Source organism: Conger conger, chromosome 11, assembly GCF_963514075.1.
Source record: "Conger conger chromosome 11, fConCon1.1, whole genome shotgun sequence".
NCBI lineage: Eukaryota > Metazoa > Chordata > Actinopteri > Anguilliformes > Congridae > Conger > Conger conger.
In genome coordinates this window covers 42,214,186-42,236,058 of record NC_083770.1, presented here as the reverse complement: position 1 = coordinate 42,236,058, position 21,873 = coordinate 42,214,186, and the positions used below count along the sequence as shown (strand labels likewise).

The 21,873-nt window shown below is 40.2% G+C and overlaps 1 protein-coding gene across 1 annotated transcript in view; it reads left to right on the top strand.

Annotated features, from left to right (window-relative positions):
* Positions 1-21,873, top strand: part of LOC133140423 (zinc finger protein 618-like) — a 32,709-nt gene that overhangs the window by 1,775 nt on the left and 9,061 nt on the right. The window contains exons 2-8 of the mRNA XM_061260380.1: positions 14,271-14,532; positions 16,864-16,941; positions 17,399-17,443; positions 18,085-18,174; positions 19,081-19,161; positions 20,741-20,830; positions 21,153-21,257. Of these exons, the coding sequence (XP_061116364.1) occupies positions 14,298-14,532; positions 16,864-16,941; positions 17,399-17,443; positions 18,085-18,174; positions 19,081-19,161; positions 20,741-20,830; positions 21,153-21,257 (724 nt within the window). The 5' untranslated portion in view covers positions 14,271-14,297. The remainder of the gene's footprint in view (positions 1-14,270; positions 14,533-16,863; positions 16,942-17,398; positions 17,444-18,084; positions 18,175-19,080; positions 19,162-20,740; positions 20,831-21,152; positions 21,258-21,873) is intronic.

The window sequence follows — 21,873 nt, the reverse complement described above, 5'->3', positions numbered from 1 at the left end:
ATAAATGCCAGACTGGGTCCCAAAAAGGGCCCCACTTGGGTACATTCTGGTATAAAACAACACAGGTTTTATTTTTGCGTATCTTAGCTTCACTTCTTTCTGATTGCAATTTAGATATGTAAGATGAAGTTATAAGGGTACACTGTAGCAATGTTTAGTTATGCATGACTGTGAATAATTATTTTTAGGATGCTTTTTTTACCTTGCGCTGTTTCTAGGTCTACGTACAGTACGTAGTTATGGTGCTATGGTGTACACAGACAAACGTTTGATAATGGTCTGGTTATGTGAATTTTCTGCAGTAACAAGGCATTTCTTCTGTTCAGTGAAACATAAGTCACAGTAGATCAGCTTTACTGTCTGCACTGCAATTTTCATTTTCATCAAGAATTGAATCTCGAGTTGTGTAAGAGCTTAGAAGGAGGCCACATGCACACGGTTCTGAATTTCTCATTCTGGCCTTTCTTCCAGGATTTATTTTCATATAATTTAAATCTGCTTTTCAATATCCACCGCTATGAAATTTTAATTTGGAGCATTATCATATAAATTGAAAAGATGTTTATGGAGATTCTGTTGACACGTTTCTATTTTAAGCCCCTTACCAATAATAATAAAAACCAGAAATTCCGATCGCTGAGCGATCAGGAAAAAAGCCTCCACCCGCCTGCCCTTTCACTGCCTTGGATTGTTTTTCTTCCCAATGCACTGCAATTCCAATTCAATATGAGTCCCTTTTATATTGCATATCATGACTCACCACAGAGAACTGTGCCCTGTAAATATGTAGATATGTTGGGACTCTGAGACGGGTAAATTATTCTGGGCTGTTAATTTGAAATCCATCTTGAAATTGTGTTCATGTCCGGTCCATGTCGTGTTCATGGTCATTGAATAACCGGGCTGTATGCATTTCACCTACTTGCGCTACGGCATAGATTTAGTGCAAACCACGAGTATATATAGACAATTTTATTTTTAGCCCCGAAAAGTGTCAATTGTTTCATGTGACCTTGGCCTCTGACCTAATTTGTATTTATGTGGCTATTCAAAATGAAAGTCTTCTATCATTCAAATACCAACATTGAAGTAAGCCTAGTTTTTGTATCATTTGTATTGAGCTACTTCCATTATTTATAATAGTGCCTATACTGACATACAGACAAATAAATGTAGGCCTACACCTACAGATGTCAACCACTTTTTCATGGGGGCCAGATTAAAAAGATAAAATGTGCAGGCGGGCTGAATATTATTGTCAAATTTACAAAATGTATATCTTCATATACAAAACTATATAGGAAATTAAACTGTCGTGTTAAGCTGTAGGGGGAAAAGTATGGCTCTGTGCGAACCTATTAAAAGGTTATTTTACGAGTGATGTCTCTAGATTGTCGATGGGAACCTGCTATAATTTCATTTCACATGCTAATATGCTGATTTGATATGTGAGAAGGGTTTTGTTTTCTCTCTCACTTGGCCGGGACATTTTCACGTGAGTCTCTATTGTTATTGTCAGTCTGCCCTTCTTGTCCATTGACCAAGATGTGAATGGAGGCCCAAAAGTGGATTCCTGTTTACAATCTACTGACATAAGCAAGCCATTAAATGTAGGCCCCCGTAGAAACCTTCTGATGTAATGTAGGCTGCTGTACCAATCGTTACAAGCCAGCACACTTGCTGCTAACTGTACACAAGGCTCAGATTCGTTGCGACAGGCATACAGAAAATAAATATGTATAGGCTACAATTTCAATGGGCAATTGAAAAAGCCTACATTCATCTGTACTGTATGTCATTGTTAATCAGAGATGTATATTTACTGAAGTTGTGCAACATCTATTTGTTTTGTGACCTCAACTTACTTTTTGTCCGATAAGGCAGCCATCTTAGAAAACATGTTTTTGCTGATAACTCAGTAACTGTGTATCTGATTTGGACAAACAAAGTATCAGCTTGAAACTTGACACTGGGAACATGTTTCTCAAATGACAACTACATAGCTCAGAGGTCAATATCATATGGATACATTCAAAAAGAGGTGCAAAAATGGGTACTTTTTGGGACTAAAATTGTCTAGATGGTTTGCATTAAATCCATGCCATAGCATAAATAGGTGGAATGTATATAGTTATTCAATCTGAACATGAATATACTTTCAAGATGGATTTCAATTTAACAGCCGAGCATAATTTACCAATCTGTGTCCCAACATATCTGCATATTTACAAGGCACAGTTTGGAGGCAGAATTTTGTTTTATCATATGCCTAGGCAAATTCCAAGCACAACATGTGACCAACCTGTGAAAAAGTCACAAAATATTTTGAGGTGATGATTACGATTACCCATTTTTTTATTCTTCTCACAGTGACGTGTTTTTGAAAGATGGAAAATATTGTCATTAATCGGCATATGTTTTACCTCAGCAGTGAAATACATAATCTGCTCCTACAACAGTAGGAAAACATTTCTGTAGAGGTAGAAGGCGAGTTTTCCCATTCATTGTCATGTGCTTGCATGGAATACAGGCCAAAGAGGTAGAAAGAGTGAGCATCTTTAATATTCCAATTTATTGATATGTGCTTGCGTGGAATTTTAGACTGAAGTAGTTAGGGAGTAGACAGGAAGTTAATCTCTGGCTCAGACTGCTCATTGCAGTGTGTGCGCATGTGTTTGTGTGTGTATGTGTATGTATGTGTGTGTGTGTGTGTGTGTGTGTGTGTGCGTGCGCCACTGCCCTTTCTATGGAAAATAGACTCTTCTGTGTTCAACCTTCTTGGTTAAATTAGTGAATAATGGTTTATGTTGATATGCCGTCTGATCACACCAGAGTATTATGGCACTCTTCTATTGCGTTGTTGTCTCTTGACCTGAAGGTTTGACCAGGCCAGCCGGGTCCAGGACAGATTTCTTTGTGTGTGCGGGGGGAGGAGGGAGATGAACAAACTGCACACATTCCTTCAGCCAGCTGAAGAGGGGACATGTCTGTTAGACCATGAAGCTGTAATATAATATATGATAATATAGCTTAATTATTAGACATTGTGTCCGTGTTTTATGCCACTCCCCCCTTCTATCCAGTCTGATCGGTCTTTTTTATACGAGTTAATGTACTGCCAAACGTTAAAATTAACATATTGATACATACGACTCTACTGGGACCTGCCATATGTGTATGACTTGTGTGTGTTGCGGTTTATGTACAGAACTTAAGGGTGTAAGGCTCACTGGGCCATAATGGTAAGAAAAAAGAGAAGTGTGAGGGCACTGCTTGAAGAAAAAAAGGCCAGGGCTAAAAGGGTAAGTCCAGTAGCACTAGACAGTGGTAATCAACGATAGGAGCATTTATAATTGATGTTGATTAATTGTGACATTAATCTAAAATTGTAATTGATATTAGAAGTATATTATGAATTAAATGCTAAAAGTGCCAATTTAATGATAGACTGATCAACAGCTTTGCTTGGCACAATTTGGTTGATGAAACCTGTGAAAGTGGTTTCTGTGATTTTTATGCTCACAATTCTTAGAGGGTCGCATGAATGGCAACGACCCATCAGAGTCAAATTTTTTTTTCATTTTTAGATTTATATATCGTATATATAATATTGTGTATTATGATTAGACCCAATAAAACACACTTAAACTTGAGTGCAGTGTAATTATAGATCTTGCCTGTTCTTGCTGGCATCTGTCCAGCAGAAACTTGTTTTGCTCATAATATATTCTGAAGTATTCATGGACAACGCTAGCCTTTAACATTTGTGAGCCAATACAATACAAAATGGGATATGGTGACATAGTTAATGCTGATTCTGTTGTGCTTTAATAGCCTATTTCAAATCATGTTAGCCATTTATATAGTTCTGTAGCCAAACAGCCAATAAACTGCACAGGAATATTTACCATCAAGCTTTGTAAATCAGGCCCTCTGTCAGTAGTTGTTTATTCTATGGGGAAATTTCCAAACAAATTTTTAATTTTATTTTTTAAATTTTGTAGTCAAAGTTGATAGAAGTGTGCAGCTTTTCGAGTGAGGAGCCAGCAGAAAATAAATTGAAGCTTGAAAATGAACAACCTTCGGCATCTAGTTTCACTGAAAATGTGAAGGTAAAACTTGATAATTAATACAGTCTCCAGCTAAGTCGAAAAATGTTGACCACATTTGAAATAAGGCAATTAGCTCTGTGATAAACACCACTTAATAAGATATGCTTAGATTCAGGCATTGCCAAAATTACTGGTCCACTGGACATTTTCATGTAAAAAATAACCTGGCTGATAAATGTTTTTTCCCTTACTGTTAAGTATCTTGGAAGGCTTTAGAATTATATTCAAAATGAGTGACCATGACTTATTTCTTGACATACTTTTGAGGTCTTTTATTTTCAAACCAACATGTAAAATTGCATTAATGCTACAAATTCAAGTAAACTTCCCCAAATTTACAGTCATCGATAATGAGTGACCTTGACATTTATCTTGACCTGCTTTAAGGTCATATGCATTTTAATTACATTAATGCTACAGATTCAAGCCAACGCATTTAGGTCACTTACTGTTCATCTCTCATGAATAGTGGTCAGGCCAAGAGACACAGGAAAACAATGTGAAATTTAGATTGGTGTGAGATCCTTTACTGATGAAAAGGCCCAGTATTTCTTTTTTGGTTATTCTACTGTCTGTCAGTATATACAAAGAAGCAGAAGACAACAAAACCAGACTAAAGCTGTTTGTGAGACACAATCAAGAGAACAGTATGAAAAGAGATAAAAAATAGAAAAGAAACAACAACCTAGAGAAGATAATAATGCTGCAATGATAGGGGGTGAAAAGATTGAAAACTATTGTCAGTGTTAACAAAGAGAAAGCACACATTGCTTGTGTGTCGATAAAGTTAGTCAGTGTAGGAAGAGAAAGCTAGATTATGAAAAAGAAAAGAAAGTGAGAAATGGCAAAAAAAGGCATACCTGACGTGTAAAAATGTCCAAAAGAGAACAGTTTACCACAAAGATGCTGCAGTTAGAGAGACGGTGCAGAAGAGAGTCAGAGATGCATATAGACACGGGGAGGACATCCATAGATGTATTGGAGATATAGACACAGGGAGGACATCCGTAGATGTATTGGAGATATAGACATGGGGAGGACATCCGTAGATGTATTGGAGATATAGACACAGGGAGGACATCCGTAGATTTATTGGAGATATAGACACAGGGAGGACATCCGTGGATGTTTTGGAGATATAGACACAGGGAGGACATCCGTGGATGTATTGGAGATATAGACATGGGGAGGACATCCGTAGATGTATTGGAGATATAGACACAGGGAGGACATCCGTAGATGTATTGGAGATATAGACACAGGGAGGACATCTGTAGATGTATTGGAGATATAGACACAGGGAGGACATCCGTAGATGTATTGGAGATATAGACACAGGGAGGACATCCGTAGATGTATTGGAGATTGGGATTGGTAATGGATGCCTACACTTTTAATGAAGAGACTTGTGAAAAAGTAAAGGAGAGGGCAAAAAAGAGAGAGCAAGAAGTATATAGTCATATACATATACATATACTTATTATGAAGAGACTCGTGAAAAAGTAAAGGAGAGGGTGAAGAAAAAGTGTAAGAGTACCAATTCCAACACCGAGCAAGAGAATAAAGGAAAAGGATAAGATGACGTTCATGAAGAAGAAAGAGTACTTAGACTGGAAGGCGCACACCAACAGGATATGCAGTTCATAACGGAACAATTTTGTGGGCCTCAGTATATTTGCATGAAATGTTATTGTTCAGAAGCCAGATATGAATTTGACCAAATATCAGTCATAGTGCAGACATGCACATATGTCCAACATGCAACAGATATCTCATGAAGGAAAGCATGCTGCCACAAGCCACCAAAAACTACGTGAGTGTGAAAAGGAGGACAGCTAGGAGTTGTTGGACCTACCCTGTTTGTTCCGTGAAATTTCAGGAAGCCACAAGAAGCCGTGCCAAGACGGATGGAAAGTGCAGATTTGTTTGAAGAGGAAAATAGAGTACAAAGGGCACCACAAACATAGCTTTGGCCGTGTACTGTCGTGAAGTCATGAAGAGTGCGTATGGACTCACTGGAATGAAGTTGAAACGCTGTACATGGCAGGTATTTGTTCCACCTGTTGGCAGTAATCCAATACGATTGAGCACGCTAGAGCAAAATGGAAGAGGAAGGGGATTCAGACAAGATCTGGATGACAAACATTCTGGAAAGATATCTCGCAAGACCACAAAATTAGGAGTTTGAGGTGTTGGATGTTGTCTTCCAGTGTACACTTCACCCAGATACAAGAGGAATGTCGGAAGAATAAAAAATTTTTTGCAAGGTGACCATGGATTCATTAAGAAACTTAGAAAGGGTGATGTAGCAGTCATTCGATACCCAAGGGTTGCAGTAGAGAAGAATCCAGAAGAGCATTTGCTTGTTGCAACTGTACCTTCCCCATTGAACAGCTGACCAATTGAAACCTGTGAAATTTGACACATACAAGGTTTTCATATTTACCGGCGCTGTTGCTCTGATGGACGGAGAACCATAACAAGTAAATTATATCCTAAAGGAGAATCAGAAAACATTTTTAAATTGATGATGCTTGTGAACTAGTGGAAGGTTGTGCACCATTGGAGGATGGTTGGGCACAAACTGCCCCAGAAGCTGAAGTTGACCACTTGAAAGCGCTTCAAGAAGGAAGTGCAGATACTGATGATGTAGAGCAAGAAGATGAGATGGAAGGACAGTCCGAAGCCTTGGTGATAGCGACAGTGAACACAGAAGAGAGCCTCAAGCAGATTGGAGCCATGATGTCCGACCGCTAAATATGCCTAGAGAGGAAGGCTTAGTTCTGTTGAGGACACTGAATGCTAAGCAGCAACAGGTATTCTACAAAGTAAGAGCCTGGTACTTGGCTCATCGACAAGATCCACTCCTGTTCCTGACATCGGGTGGCGGTCCCCACATGAGTCCCCTCATAAAAGCTGTGAACTACTAAACTACAAGGCTAGCAGCTGAAATGCAGAGTGAACCGGATAAGATTGCGGTTTTGCTTGTAGCACCATTTCCCACAAGCCATTTGCTGAAATGCTGGGCAGAGTATACGAGCAGCCAGAGGATCGAGAACTGGAACCAGCAGATCCTGACATGATAGACAGTAGAATTATGCAAAATTGGCCGGATTATATATACTGGACTGGGACCCTACCACAGTATATTCTTCCCCTGAAATAGGCCATGGACGTAGAACTGGCTCGGTTGGGTATACAATTCCACAATGTCCAGTCTATGAGGAAACACTTTCCAGATGTGCTGGTCATTGCCAGAAGTGGAGATATATCAGAGACTGATGCTGTGCCTGGCCGAGACATGGTTACATCAAAGGACCCTCCCGCTGCAATATAGTGTAGAGGAGTGTACAGTCCTGTCCATGTAGCCCGAGCTTTGGCATACCAGCATGCAACTGATGACTGAGTCAGAGCCATGCAACATTTGCAGGGCAGTGGGGTTGCTATAGATGTTCCTCAAGGTATCAATTTCAATGATATAAGCAACTGCCACCACAAAAGAGGGCAAAGAGGACCACATCCTCCAAAACCACCACAGGGCAAAAATGGACCACATCCTCCAAAACCACCACAGGGAAAACATGGACCACATCCTCCAAAACCACCACAGGGCAAAAATGGACCACATCCTGTTTCTTTTGTTGGTTGGCAAATGTGTTGCAAAGGAAAAGAAGGGTGAGGACTGACAGTCAATTAAGAATTGCAGTTTAATAATGCACCTGCAAGTGATGACCAATGGTAATTGCCTCCTCAACCACTTTTCTCACCGGCATCAGCCTGCCATCTTCTCCTTACAGTCTTCAGGAAGGAAGACCGTTCACTGACTCACCGGTGGTGGACCAATCAGCACAGGCAAAGTTACACATCAAAGACATCACAAGTTACTGGCCACCAGAAATTGAATCAGGAAACTAAAAGAATACGCAATACAACATAGATTCTACCGCTATGCTCAAGCCCAAATTTGTCTGCATAACATGTAAATATGTTGATACGTTCGAGATATTCGAACGTATCAACATTTGTTTCAAACTCTACCTTAGTCCTCCCTCCTGATTTCCCCTGCCCCTCCTTTTCTGATATCCCTATCCTTGTCTAACCCCCCCCCCCAAAAAAAAAAAAAAAAAAAAACTGATGACAACTATGTTTAGAACAGCATTTCCTGTGTATTTTGCTCTGACTTATGGTAGAACCTATGCACTTGTAAGTCGCTTTGGATTAAAAGCGTCTGCCAAATGACTAAAATGTAAATGTAAATGTAAATATTCAAAAGGGCCATTTGTTTTTTTGCTAATGTTAGGTCAGCATAGTATGACACAAGCAATTATTATGATTGTTGATTGTTAATATTTTGGTGTAGAACAACCTAGGGTGGTGAGGCTGCGGTAATGGCAGCAGTTGATGGAGAAGATGGTGGAATTGAAGATCGGTATCAGGGGGGGGAATCAATTGCAGAGAGTATGGACGGGGTTTAGTTTTGTTAATAGTTTTTTTTTTAATGTCGTTTTTCTGTGACTTTAGAAATGTTTATGTCTTTATCAGAATAGTATTGTTATTATAACATATAATAAGTCAAAGTAATTTGTTTTTATTATATAATAATGTAAAGTAAAAATAGTTTGACGCCCGTTCATGCAACTTTGTCTGTCTTCGGTGAGAAATTACAGAATGGTGTTCAACGTGGAATGAATTGCCATGTTTTGTGTTCGCCTTATTTTTTCATATTCATAGCGTTTTCAGCGCAATCAGCGTTTTCACGCCACTGACTGTTTTTCAAAACATCTTATTATTGTCATAGTATGCTAGCAGTTCAATTAAACTTCCGAGCAATTCATAATGCATTAGACTAGGCTAATGTTCCGGAAAAAGGATTCTCTATAACTTATTTATTAATCCTTTATTTTAATAGGTGGTCACATTGAGATAGTTGCACAATTTCAGTAAATATACAACTCAGGTAAACAATACAGTATAGACAGTAGGCCAAAAAAGTGCCAATTTTTGCTGCACATCTTGTAGCCATATGACCTTGACTTCTGACCTATGTAGTTGTTGTTTGAGTCAAGCTTCAAGTTGATACTTTGTTCCAACTTCATTGGTTTTTGGTTTAAACATGTATTCTATTAAACGTCATTCTAATGTCATTGCTAAGTACGCATGAGATGAGATTTGGCCATTCCGTTATTGCGATATCTGTAAAACAGAGATTGATATTTGTATAGGACCGTTAATAACTCAGTGGAGTGGAATATAGAAGACCTGTTTCTATGGAAACAACCTGCAGATTATGTCATTGTTCTGTATCTATTTTATGCACCCCCCCATCACACACACACATATAGCTATTAGTTATCTTACTGCTTGTAACAGTAACATCATCTTGTAATGCTGTTTGTTTCCTTTTGTCTGTTTTACTGCATACAAGGCATAGTGGCATTATATATTTTTTCTTTTTTTACATAAAGGTTTGTGTAGTAGTCCCTCACTGTGTCAGTGTGTCATCTGTGACTGTATACCTGTGTAAGTGATAAGGGTCAGCATCATCTGGTATCAAATGGTTTTCTGGGTCTTTTATTTTATTCCCATTCATTTTAATGGCTGATTAAGTGTGTGTGTGTGAGTGTGTGTTTGTGTATGAGAGAGAGAGCTTTCTTGGTCTGCTGTGTTTCATGTTGGTGCTTGCTTGCTTCCCCTAATCAAATACCACATTATACAGGCCTATGTTTTCTACATTCTTTTGTAAAAAAAATAAAAAGTCCAAGGGTCGCTGGGGTTCAAGAGTTCATCCTGGCAAGATTCTTGGCAGATAGAATCTTTATAAGAGCAGTGAATATCCCCTCACAATGTATTATCAGCGTTTTAAAATGTGCACACTCCAGAAGGCGGGGCTTGCACTTTTTGAGAGTATTTCATAGGTTCCTTCCAAAACAGCAGGCAAGCTCAGGAAAATGTAGAAATGATTTGAATCCAAAACAATTATGTAATTATGCGTTCTGGATGTCTTTGAAGGAAACTTACCTTTGTTCCAATGGTGCAATATGTATGTGCTTGTTTTCATGGTTTTGAAGGCATCCTCTGATTTATTGCTCTTACTGTGTTTTATTTTCTGCATGTCGAATCAAAATGTCACAATGCTTATGCAGAAAAACATTTGCATTTTGCCCTTCTTCGAAAATCCACTTTTTCGAAAACATCTGGGTTTCTGGTTGAATGTTTTTTTTGTTTTTTTGCACCAGTCTCAAGTATTTTCCAGAGGTCACATTGCCTTTTTTATGGCTTAACCCCTTTTATGCTTTCTGTAAAATATTAATTTGGCCTGCAGTCCCCTTATTTAGCGGTTGCCATGGTGCTGTAGCAGAGCAGAGGAAAAGGAAAAAAAAAAACAACAACGGTGAATGCATTGTTTTTATTCCCGAGGGTTCTTTCAGTGATTAGCTTTTTATTCTTCTCTTTTTGGTTGCCAGGGTAACTGCACAGTTCCTTATTGTTTTGAAATAGTTTTTAATGCATAGCAGGTAATGTTGTGTTGGTGAGGGGGAGTAAAAAGACTCCTATAAAGCCAGGCATTTGGAGAAAATAGAGACCTGTCAATGTGTAATTTAATATAAGTGGGCTCCAGAATTATTGGCACTGAATGAAAATGGAGGAAAAAGGCTGCATATAATGATGGATGAACAATTACCTATATTTCATCTTCAAACATACAGGAAAACTATATACTTTTATTTCAATCCATTTACTCTCATCTTTCAATGTTTTTGATTTAGTAATCACATTTTTTATGAAAACCACAGGTGCCAAAATGATTGACACCCCTAACAATTATTGTAAATAAAATCAATTGCCAATACAATTTTACTTTCATTTAGTTAATGTCAGTCTAAAGGAACTATACTGTGTTAGTCCATCACATCCAAAAAATGAGGTAACAAGCATGCAAAATCCCTTTGTCAACCATCAGTATGGGAAAAGCTAAAGAACAGAACACACAGCACTGTAAGTGCAATAATAAAGAGGGGTAAAACATATGGAATGGCTGAAAACTTGCCATGCGAGTGCACATTATCCCTACGGACGGTACTAAATATTATTTTGTACAATACTTATTTGTTTCTATTATTATACTATATGCTATTGAAGACGCATACATTTATTTGTTTTTAGATTTTAGATTGAATTAGATTATACTTTATTGTCAATTTGTCTTCCGGCACTAGCCATGCTCCCTTTCACATTCAAGGGGACAACACACATTGATACAGCGTGTCATTGTGCCATGGTAGCCCTGTGTTAGTCTATAACCCTGCCTTCAACCCAGATTCCTGAGGGCCAGAAGGCAGGGATCTCTACTGAGAAGTGGATTGCTCTGGTTGTGTACGTCAGCCTTAGTCCTGACGTGAGACTGCTTTAGCCACAGCTCAATCAAACTGCTCGCTGCAGGAGTGGCCGGCGTCGTTCGTTAAGCAGACCGGATCCACTGAAATTGGATGCTGGGAGTGGAGATCTTTGGCCTTTCATTTAATTGTCAGACAATGTGGAGCGATGGTAGTTCCGTACTCAGCAGCGCCGTGCTGCATGTGACCATGTACACAGCCCCCCCCCCCCTCTCCCCCCATTTTTTAAATGCTTTTTACATTTGACAGTCCGCTGGATTTTATAGGCCTGCATAAATTACTTTTTTATTCATTCCATTTCCATGCTCAATTAGTTTTTTTGTGTGTTTGAAGGTAGGATGCCTGTAGGAGTCCGTAGGCATCGTTTTCATCTTCATGACTTCATTTTAATGAGAACTAGTTACTGTACGTATTGCTGCAAGTAAGGCGGTGTAAAAAAAAAAAAAGAAGGTGTTTTCACAAAGAAATTAAAGTTCAATGGCAGGCGGGGGGAAAAAAACGTGATGGATTTTGTCATCGCGGATTTCAGATTTTCTCTGATATACTTTTTTTTATTTCTGTGGAAAATGAAATGACATTAATTTGTCGCAGTACCTCTCTGCGAGTGACGGTGAACAAAGCAGCCCCCCTGGAAGGCTGTGCCATCAGTGTGTTTGTACCCGTTGTTCTTAAAGGACACTGCAGGCTACGTATGCGTCAAAATACAGCGATGTTTACCTGAGCGCAGTGTGGAAGGCACAAGCGTTTTTCCTGGAAATTTGCTCAGTTTGAGTCGCATTAATCAGAAATTGTTCCTCCCAGTGCAGAATGATGCACCTTTTACAGTAGGTGTGGCCACTTCCAGCAGTGGCGGTGTGTGTGTGCGTGTGTGTGTGTGTGTGTGTGTGTGTGTGTGTGTGTGTGTGTGTGTGTGTGTGGCGCTTGTGAGATTCTATACAAGTATTATTTGGGTCATGAAATAATATTTTGAAATTGTTCCTTAAATTTGAGTGATACTTAATTTGTAATTTTATCGCAATTTTATTTTCACCAATGTAAAATTCAGGTTATTAATTTGCGAAACTTGATTTAATTTCAGCTTCACGTACCGACTGTGAGCTCATTTTTAGTAAGGGTGTCATGGCTGTGTAGCGTCTGCCTGCGGACCCCCGGTCTATGAATACGCTGACCTCCTTCTCCTCCAGCGACACGGACGCTGTGTGATCGCTCTCTGATTGGTCGGGCAGCTGTGGAAAATGGCCAGAATAGGCGTCGCAGGGGTGGGAGGAGTCACGTGTCTGCCGTCTCCTCCTAACGTTGGCAGGAACGGCTGCCGGCGGGAGATCAACAAGTTTGGGGTTTGGGAAAACGGGGAAAACAATCTGGGAATAAAATATAGATTGGAAAAAATGTCTGCCTTCATGAAAGTGGATATAGGTCAATGATGTGACACGTCTATTTTGATATCAGAAACACATTTATGCTATAAAAATAAGTGATGTTTTCATAAAAAATGCATGAAAAAAACCATGCTATCCTCCATGAGCTAAATTACAGTTGGCTCCAGAATTATTGGCCAACAATAATATAAATTGAGAGAAAAGCTGCATATGATACACAAGGTTATGTTATGTTCAAACATATGGGAAAACCTCTCATGTTTAAATGGTTTTTATTAAGTGATCTATTTTTTTCTGAAAACTATAGGTGTCAAAATTATTGGCACCCCTAGAAATAATTGTTAATAAAATGTTAAAAAATATAATAATATAATTTTACTTAATTTAGTTAATCCCGGTCTAAAGGAACTATATTTTGCCAGTCTGTTGCCTCCTAGTTGCACTAGAGTATAAAAATTAGGCAACAGCATGCACCACCCCCTCCACCAATTCCCATAAAGAACCATTCAAATGCAGTGAGTATTATTATTGCCTGGAGGACAACCTGAAAATAAGAAATCTGATGATTTTGATAGGTCACAGACATGGCATGCAACACAATACTAAACATGACTACTTTCGTTGGCATAACATGTCTCAAACATTACTTTTGAAATAGGGGGACTGTGTATAAACACTGCTGTAATTCCGCATGCTGCAACCAAATAATAAAAATGGCCTTTATTAAAATCTGACAATATGCACTTTAACCACATGTGTTTTTTCATTACAAATCTCAAATTGTGGAGTACAAAGGCAAATAAATAAATGATGGGTCTTTGTCTCAAACATGGGGGATAGGGAAGGCACGGTATGTAGCATATACTGTGGACAACAGTTCCCAGTGTTTTCTGCTATTTAGTCACATGACGGTCTCTGCTGTAGTCATCTGACACTTTGTGCAGTGATCATGTGACATTGGGCTCATTCAAATCACTTGGCCCGGAAATCGATAGAGGTCCATTTTTAAGGAAATTCCAATCCGTTAAATGTTCCGTCAAGGAGCCAGGAGGCTCCCAAAGATTTCTTGAGCAAGGAAACATGCGCATATCTTTTCCAGAAGTATGTTTTCTGAAAGCGAGACATAAATTATCGACCTGTGAATCGACCTCTCCCCATCTGCCATGCATTTGCAATGTCTGTAACTAACGTGGCTTCAAACGGACATATGAAGAAGCAAGGACGTTCCATTTGCCAAATTTCTCGATTCCCCTTTCCTCGCCTCCTTTCCTGGCTGCCTTTCCGTCCCTCCCGCCTTGAGCTAGGAGCTCGGAAATAAAGAAAGGAAGAAATAAGTGATTGCAATGAGCCCCTTGTCTCTTGTCTCCTTTTTCAATCTGCTGTAGGTGTGCTGGCCAACGACAAGCGGAGGAATGAGCACTCAGGAGGGTCCTAGTGATGAGCCAGATCAGGGGGAGTCTGGGAGCGTGCAGGAGACCCCCGATTCTGAGCCAGTGGAGACGGCCACCCAGGGGTCCCCCACTGCGGCAGAGAAGGCGGAGGCGGAGGCGGGGTCGGCCACACCCAGCAACGGACAAGCGGGGGACAGCAGCCTCCCTGCAGAGATCTGTGTGGTCATCGGAGGGTCCCGCAACACTCAAACTCTGGGTAATGCCCCTCCACCTTCCGCTGGCCGTTTGAGTCTGTCTGAGATTAACACTGCCCTTAGATGCGCGCACACATCAGCTTTCTCTTCCTGGTTTTACTGTCAAAAATGCCCACGAATCGTTAGGAAGAGCAGTGATGTAGGTCTTTTTAAATTGTCCCTAACCCTGCCCACCGAGACCGGTTCCCCCTTCCCCTCCACCTCCTGTGGTCAACAGACCTACAGAGTACAGAATTAAAATGCATTGAAGAATCCGCTTTGGTTTAGTTACCGTTGGTGTAGTTACGCAGTGGGATGTCTTCTGCTGCTTGTGTACCATCAGTGTTAGAACGCACAACCTAGCGTCAAACCATTCATTTCCTATGGAGGAAGCGTTGGTGCACGACTTGGGGGCAGCGTTATGCCCGACGCACGGCATAGCTCAAAATTAACGGCGAGTCGAGACGTTCAAAGTTCAACCTTATTGAACTTCGCTCCAAGTTTAATGCTGACCTTTCGGTGGCACGTCCAATTACATGCTAGCTTTGTGTGACACAGGCGGATGTAAACATGGAAGCTTATTCTCAGTTTTCCAAAGCCCTGCCTTGCTGGATGGATGATGTCAAGTTTCAGCTGCTGACGGCACTCGATTCTTCTTGTGTAGACACCGCTTTCGATTCTTGTCACTTGAAAGAAGCTTTAGGCTATACAAATGATTTCTAACACATCCCCCCTTAAGATAACATCAGTAAATGTATAATACCTATGCCTGCGTTTTTTGTTTTGGTATCTCACGGTTATTGAGATGGTGCATTGCGTTGGTTGATGAAACCACAGTAATGCTAGGGTGCTGAACTAGTGTCCTAGAGCATCAAGGAATTCGAAATTGTCCACTCTATACTACCCATGATATGGTGTTTTTTTAATTTTCTGTTTTGTGTTCTTGTCTAGCTCAGTATTTGCTTCTGTGGCTACTTTTATCAAATCTTGGCTTTAGTTTTGTTTTTAATTGTGCAATGTATAGTAAATGTTTTTTTTACATAATGCTTAGATTTCTACACATGAACTTAGATTTTTCGATTCAAAAGTTAATTGAGTAAATGTTATCATATAAATATGTTTACAAACCTATTCATATAATTTAACTCATGTACGCTCAGTGAGTAGTTTATTAGGTGGACCTGTACAAGGGAAGGGACTTTTAAAAACAAATCAAATTGCAGTCGCAATATTGGACTGAAAAATTGCAATTTGATTATTTTCATACACCGTTCAGCCCTATTGCTTTACATTGTTCTCAGACATAAGAACAAATGTAGTTGTTCTTAGATTTTGTTTTTCTTTTCTCTCTATTATAAAATTGGCAGCTTCTCTCTTCAGATGCCAGAGCACTGTGTTCTCATGAGTCTTGTATCTATAGTTTATCAGCTGCAGGTTAAGCACTGAACAGGATGAGACTCATGCACACAGGTTGTGTCAGAGGACCTGGCTTCTTTCTTCTTTACCCTGCTTGTTCTCGAAAAAGATGCAGAAGTCTTGTTTTCAGGATTTTTTCTTTTTTTTTACTTCTTGCTGCAGGCCCTGCCTAACTGCTATTATAGTTTTGTATTGTAAGGGGCTCAAGACAAGTTATTTCAGTTAATGTGGCTCGCGGGTCACCCAAGGGGCACATGCCCTTTGATTGATGTGTTCATCAGCTCAGCAAGCCACCGTGGAAGCCCAGAATAGTGACATCTATCTGGTGCTGATGCTCTCCATCATTAGTCAGTTGAGAGCCGTGCCTCCTTCCTCTCTTAGCTCTGTGGCACGTACAATAAAATGCCCCCATTTCTATTCACTATGGAGGAGCGAAAAATAGAATTTCATTTAATCATATTGCTTCTTGGAAGGCAAGAGTGCAGCATAATGGCATCCACTGACTTCCACACTGTCTGATTGTACTGATTAGTCTACACAATTAAGAGGCTGAAATGAAAATCTGCGTGTATGCTGCCAGGACTAAAAACCACGATTTGATTGACGTCTCCGTGACGCCCCTCAACCAGTCAGAGCTCTCTCAGCCTAGCAACACTATTCAAGGCCCCAGCAATCTACGGGAGAAAGCCCTGTTCAGGATTTTAGATCAGATTTGCTGGGAGTCAGAGGGCTTTTTTTAGGATAAAATGTATTTGGTCGTCATCAGCCTGAAGGTGAGCTTTTGAAAAGGGAGTACGCAGGCCCAAGCTTGATGCAGCTCCAGAGAAAGAAAACCGCTAAATGGGAGACACTAAGTGCATGCTGGGATTGGGACTGCATGTCTGCGTTAAGGTTGAAAAAAATTAAAAAAAGATTTTACCTCTGTTCTCTACCCCCAGGCTCCTATGTCTGTGGCATATGCGGGAAGAAATACAAGTACTACAACTGCTACCAGACCCACGTTCGAGCTCACAGCGGTACCAACACTCCCTGTTTTTATGTAGGGACTTTAGTAATGTTATGCAACTGCTCTTTTCCAAGGTTGACTGAAGACATTGTCTTCCAGCTTTCTGTGCTTTCATATGTTTTCATACTTTCTGGGATATTCATGAGGATTAAGACCGATACATTTTTTATGCTTCAAAGCCAAGGACAACATAATCCTACTTTCCTTTCTCGAGTTCTTTTCTTTTCATCGCCCTGTTTGTCTGGGTCCCAAATCCGTGTAACATCTGAGAGCAGGGGCTTGTTAAGACAACGCCCAATATGGGCACTGAGGTGTGCGTAGTGCTCGTGAGCTGATTACGGTAGGAGAGACACAGTGTTATTGTTATTGCAGAAATATCTCTTGGTGTTTTCAGATATGACCGGCTCTTTGTAGTACTGGTCTCATAGAGGCTCTTGCCGTTGACCGCCTCTTCCTTCTGTCCATAGAGACCGAGGGTAGCGCCAGAGAGGGTGTGACACCAAGCCTCAACAGTGAGTACTAAAGCTGTCTGTTTCCGTTCTGATACGACTGTACTCCAAGGCCGGATTACTATTGAACGCCTCATCCTGAACCCATGTACATATACAGCTTCTAGATAAGGCTAACTCTTTCCCAGACAGAGTATCGGACATGGCGATAACCCAGATTAAATCTGCATTTAACAGCGAGCACAGTTCACTGATGCTGCGTTTACCACTTTCATTTTAAAGGGCTCTTCTTCCCTGAATAAAATTTTCTGTAATTAATTCTGTTCTTAGAAGCCAAATCACTGTATTATATTACTGGGCTTGAAAATTCAGAAATGAACCATTTATAGTCTTTACGAAATAAACTGATGTTATAGTGAATTATAATGAAGGTGTGATGTCATAGGAACACCTAGTCACAGTTTGCAGATGGGGTAAAATCATTACATTGCGAATCTTCAACAGAATGATTCTGGGAATATTATGGAGAGGTTATAGTTATGAATTTGTACAAACAAAGGGAATGTTTTCATAAAATATTGGGTATTCCGAAATATGAATACCATCATAAAAGGGCTATGGAGGCCCTAGGCTATGAGATGAGATATTTGGCAGGATACCTTTCAGACAGTTTGTGAATTCTCTCTTTCTCTGTTTCATTGCAGGCAGTTTCCGCTATGCCTGTGATATTTGCGGAAAGAAGTACAAGTACTACAGCTGCTTTCAAGAGCATCGGGATCTGCACGCTGTCGATGGTACTCCCGCCCTGCTTCCTATAGCTCAACGTAATGTGACGTAGCATAACATAGCCTAGGATAGCATACTGTAGCATAGCATGATGATCAGAACAGGCTATTCGGCCCAAGAGTGCTTGATGTACAGTACTGTGCAGAAGTCTTAGGCACCCTAGACTTTATTATATATATGTTTATTTTTTTTGTGTGTGTGTTAGTATAAAAGAACACATTTGAGATTTACATTTCCAAATATTCATTTTCCAAAAGATTTAATTTTACAGAGACATTTTTGTATTTAATAAAAAATAGTAACATATTACTGTAAGCAATTGACTACTTTTTACATAAAACTTGATCAAGGCTGTCTGAGATCAGAAGCAAGGAGCCAACCAAAGTCTGCAGAAGAACTGTGGCAAGTTCTCCAACATGCTTGGAACAACCTCCCTGATTGTCTTATAGAACTGCAGGACAGCGTTGGCTATCTCTGAGAAGTGATGCAGTTTTAATGCCGAAGGGTGGTCACAAAAAATATTGATTTGATTCAGTTTTTAACTATTCTGCCAAATTACTTAAATGTAATGTAAAATGTATAGTACGTTTATTTAGGACCTTTCATTTTATTTTTGAAAGAATCTTATCTGTACAGAATGTTATGCCGATGCCTAAGACAAAATTTTGCACAGTACTGTATTTACTACAGACCCTTCGATCGGCTTATTATTTCACTGGAAAAAGTAGAAAAAGCAGAACCCTGGCCGTGTCTGAATTGGTGCTCTTTCCTACTATTGATACTATTCTCCTCCTGTCTGTCTTCTGTGTCCTCATTCTCTGTCCACTTACTGTGTCCCTTGCCTCCTCCTGTCTCTCTCCCTGGCCACTTGCTGTGTGTTTCCTTCATCTCTTCCTGTTTAAATTACCTCCCAGACCCCTATGACCAGGTCGTCATACCGGTGGATGACCAGAAAGATGAAGAGCAGGTGGAGCCCTTCCAGAAAGTGGGACCGAGTAAGGGCCTGTTCGCCGCTGCTAGTACAGATGCTGGGGTGTGAAAGGGATGATGGCAACTGCAGTGGATAGAGGAAGCGTATTTCAGCAGCTGTTCATATGTATAAACATGGCCTTGCCAGGATGTGATTTTTATTCTCCTCCGGTTTCATTGCTGTAAATGGAGTGTGTGCGTTGTGATGTACTGAAATGTAATGACGCTATCTTTGGGATTACATCATACACAACCTCAGCCACGTGTGAAGGCCATTCACGAAGGGGCTCTTTTAGATGCATATACTGTAGCCCTTTAGGCATTTCCTGTAATCTAGTCAACCAGTTTCCTGATTTTGTCCATTTGGTGTTCCTCTGGTATTTCCTCAGTTTGTGAAGCCTTAATTCTTAAAGATTAAAAATGAGAGTATATCAATCTCGCTGAGTTCTGGGTGCCTTGCAATGAGGATATTTTTATTGTGCAGTCAGTCATGAGCGTCTCCTCACAAAGACAGTCGTAGTTGATGTGTTGCCGCACAATACACTAATGACGAGGTACTGTTTCTCTTCATGGCTCTGGTTACCAGCATGTTTTTGCGTACACCTTGTTGTAAAACACGAAACACTTCTTAACTCCTTGTCCGCTGGGCTCGATACTAAACCTTTTTCCCAAAGAGTGCATGTGCTCCTGAGTTGAAAAATGTAGGACTGTGCTTATGTGTTCCAATTACTACCTACTAGTTCCAATTTTCCCAGTTAGCACACATCACTTTTCAGGAGCAAATGTTCCAAAAATGAGAGCGTTGTAGGGCCCAGTTTCAGTGAAGGTTATTAAGGTTGGGTGTAATTACAGATATAGACGATATTGAAAAAGCCTGTGTGCTCCCATGATGTAAAATAAACTTCTGCCCAGCTTGTATTCCTCACGACCCCTGGGAAGTCCCCTGTAGGTTTGCTTGGGAATATTCCAGTAGGGAATTTCCGGCCAGCTGTTTTACCACACATTGGAATGAAACTGGAAAAAAAACAAAAAACAGAAAGCCGTTGTTTAGTTGGATGGTAATCAAAGTGAATTGTGGGTGGCACAATCATTGAGAGACTGCGAATGCACAGTGGTTAGCCATGACTTTATTTAATTGGTCAATTACTTTTGGACAAATGTTAATAATTATGTAGAGGCCCATATATGTTCATACTATAGGTCTCATCTGACCACAACACCTTCATTCAATTTAGGGGTGCCCATTATATGGCTTAGTTGGTAGAGCATTTCATTAACCATGCAAAGGTTGTAGGTTCAAAGCCCAGGAGACTATAGGTGGTGAAACAATGTATGTATTCCTAATAGTGTTGTCGCTTTGGATAAAAGCATGTCATAAGAAGCATGTCTGGTTATCTTGTATTGCTGATTCTCATTGTTCCCATCTCTTAATTTTCCACTTAGCTGTGGTGATAATGTAGCCTCTATTGGAATGGAGTGATGGCATGTTTATGTAAAGTATGCTTCATGGCTCAATCAGAAATTGAAAAGCTTCAGTTGGAATATATTCAACAGCATTTTTCTTCCTGAAGGCCTGACATTATAAATGGCTTTGTCTCTGTGCAGAAACTGGGAGCTATGTGTGTGAGTACTGTGGGAAACAGTACAAATACTTCAACCCCTACCAGGAGCACGTGGCCCTTCACACCCCCATAAGTAGGTGTCCAAGCTCGTTGTTCTCTTTTTGTCAGCCATTTTCTTTCCTTTCTGACAGTGTAATACTTTCTAACTACAGGGGCGGCCTGTAGCGCAGTGGTTAAGGTAAATGACTGGGACACGCAAGGTTGGTGGTTCTAATCCCGGTGTAGCCACAATAAGATCTGCACAGCCGTTGGGCCCTTGAGCAAGGCCCTTAACCCTCATTGCTCCAGGAGAGGATTGTCTCCTGCTTAGTCTAATCAACTGTACATCGCTCTGGATAAGAGCGTCTGCCAAATGCCAATAATGTAATGTCTAACGATTTTGACGGTTTGTGCAGATCGTTCACTCCGTGACCTGCAGTCCCCTCGTTCCCAACAACGTAGCGGCGATGTCAGCAAACATGTGAAAACAGGGCACCCCAAATCAGGACCCAACCAAACAGGTAAAAACCAAACCTTAGTTTGACTGGCAGTTGAGTTAAAATGACTTAAAAAACTTGAGTTAAATTAGTTATATTAGTGTCCATGTGCAGTCAATATCAGCACAGTTACATTTGTGCTTGTGTGAATTAACATTAGCACCATTGAACTTGTACCTGTGTACTGAGGGACAGTTAGATTAGTGCATGTACTGTATGTGAACTGTACAGAGTTTAGAAAATTTCTTCCAACACTGTTAGCACTGAAATGGATGAACAATTTCTTGAACAAAAAAGGATAAGATAATGACATTAAATATATCAAAGATACAAAAGGTCACACCCACAAGTATTAGTATTCATGCAGTAACTCATACAAAATAGCTGTGTTCTGTGCTTCTGTTCTGTAAAAAGTTCTGTAAAAGTCTCATTTTGGGATATGTGTTCTCTCTTTCACATGCTGTTTTTTTCACTCTTCTCCCCCATCTCTTCCTCTGCCTGAGTGTCTTTTTTAAATCTGGGCTGAAGTGCTTGTCATTACAGTCTATTTAAAGTTTGTCTCTGCCTTATAAATAGGTCAGAGGAAGTGTAGGGACAAGAGGCAGCTGTATAGTGTTTAAATACACTCAGATTTAACATT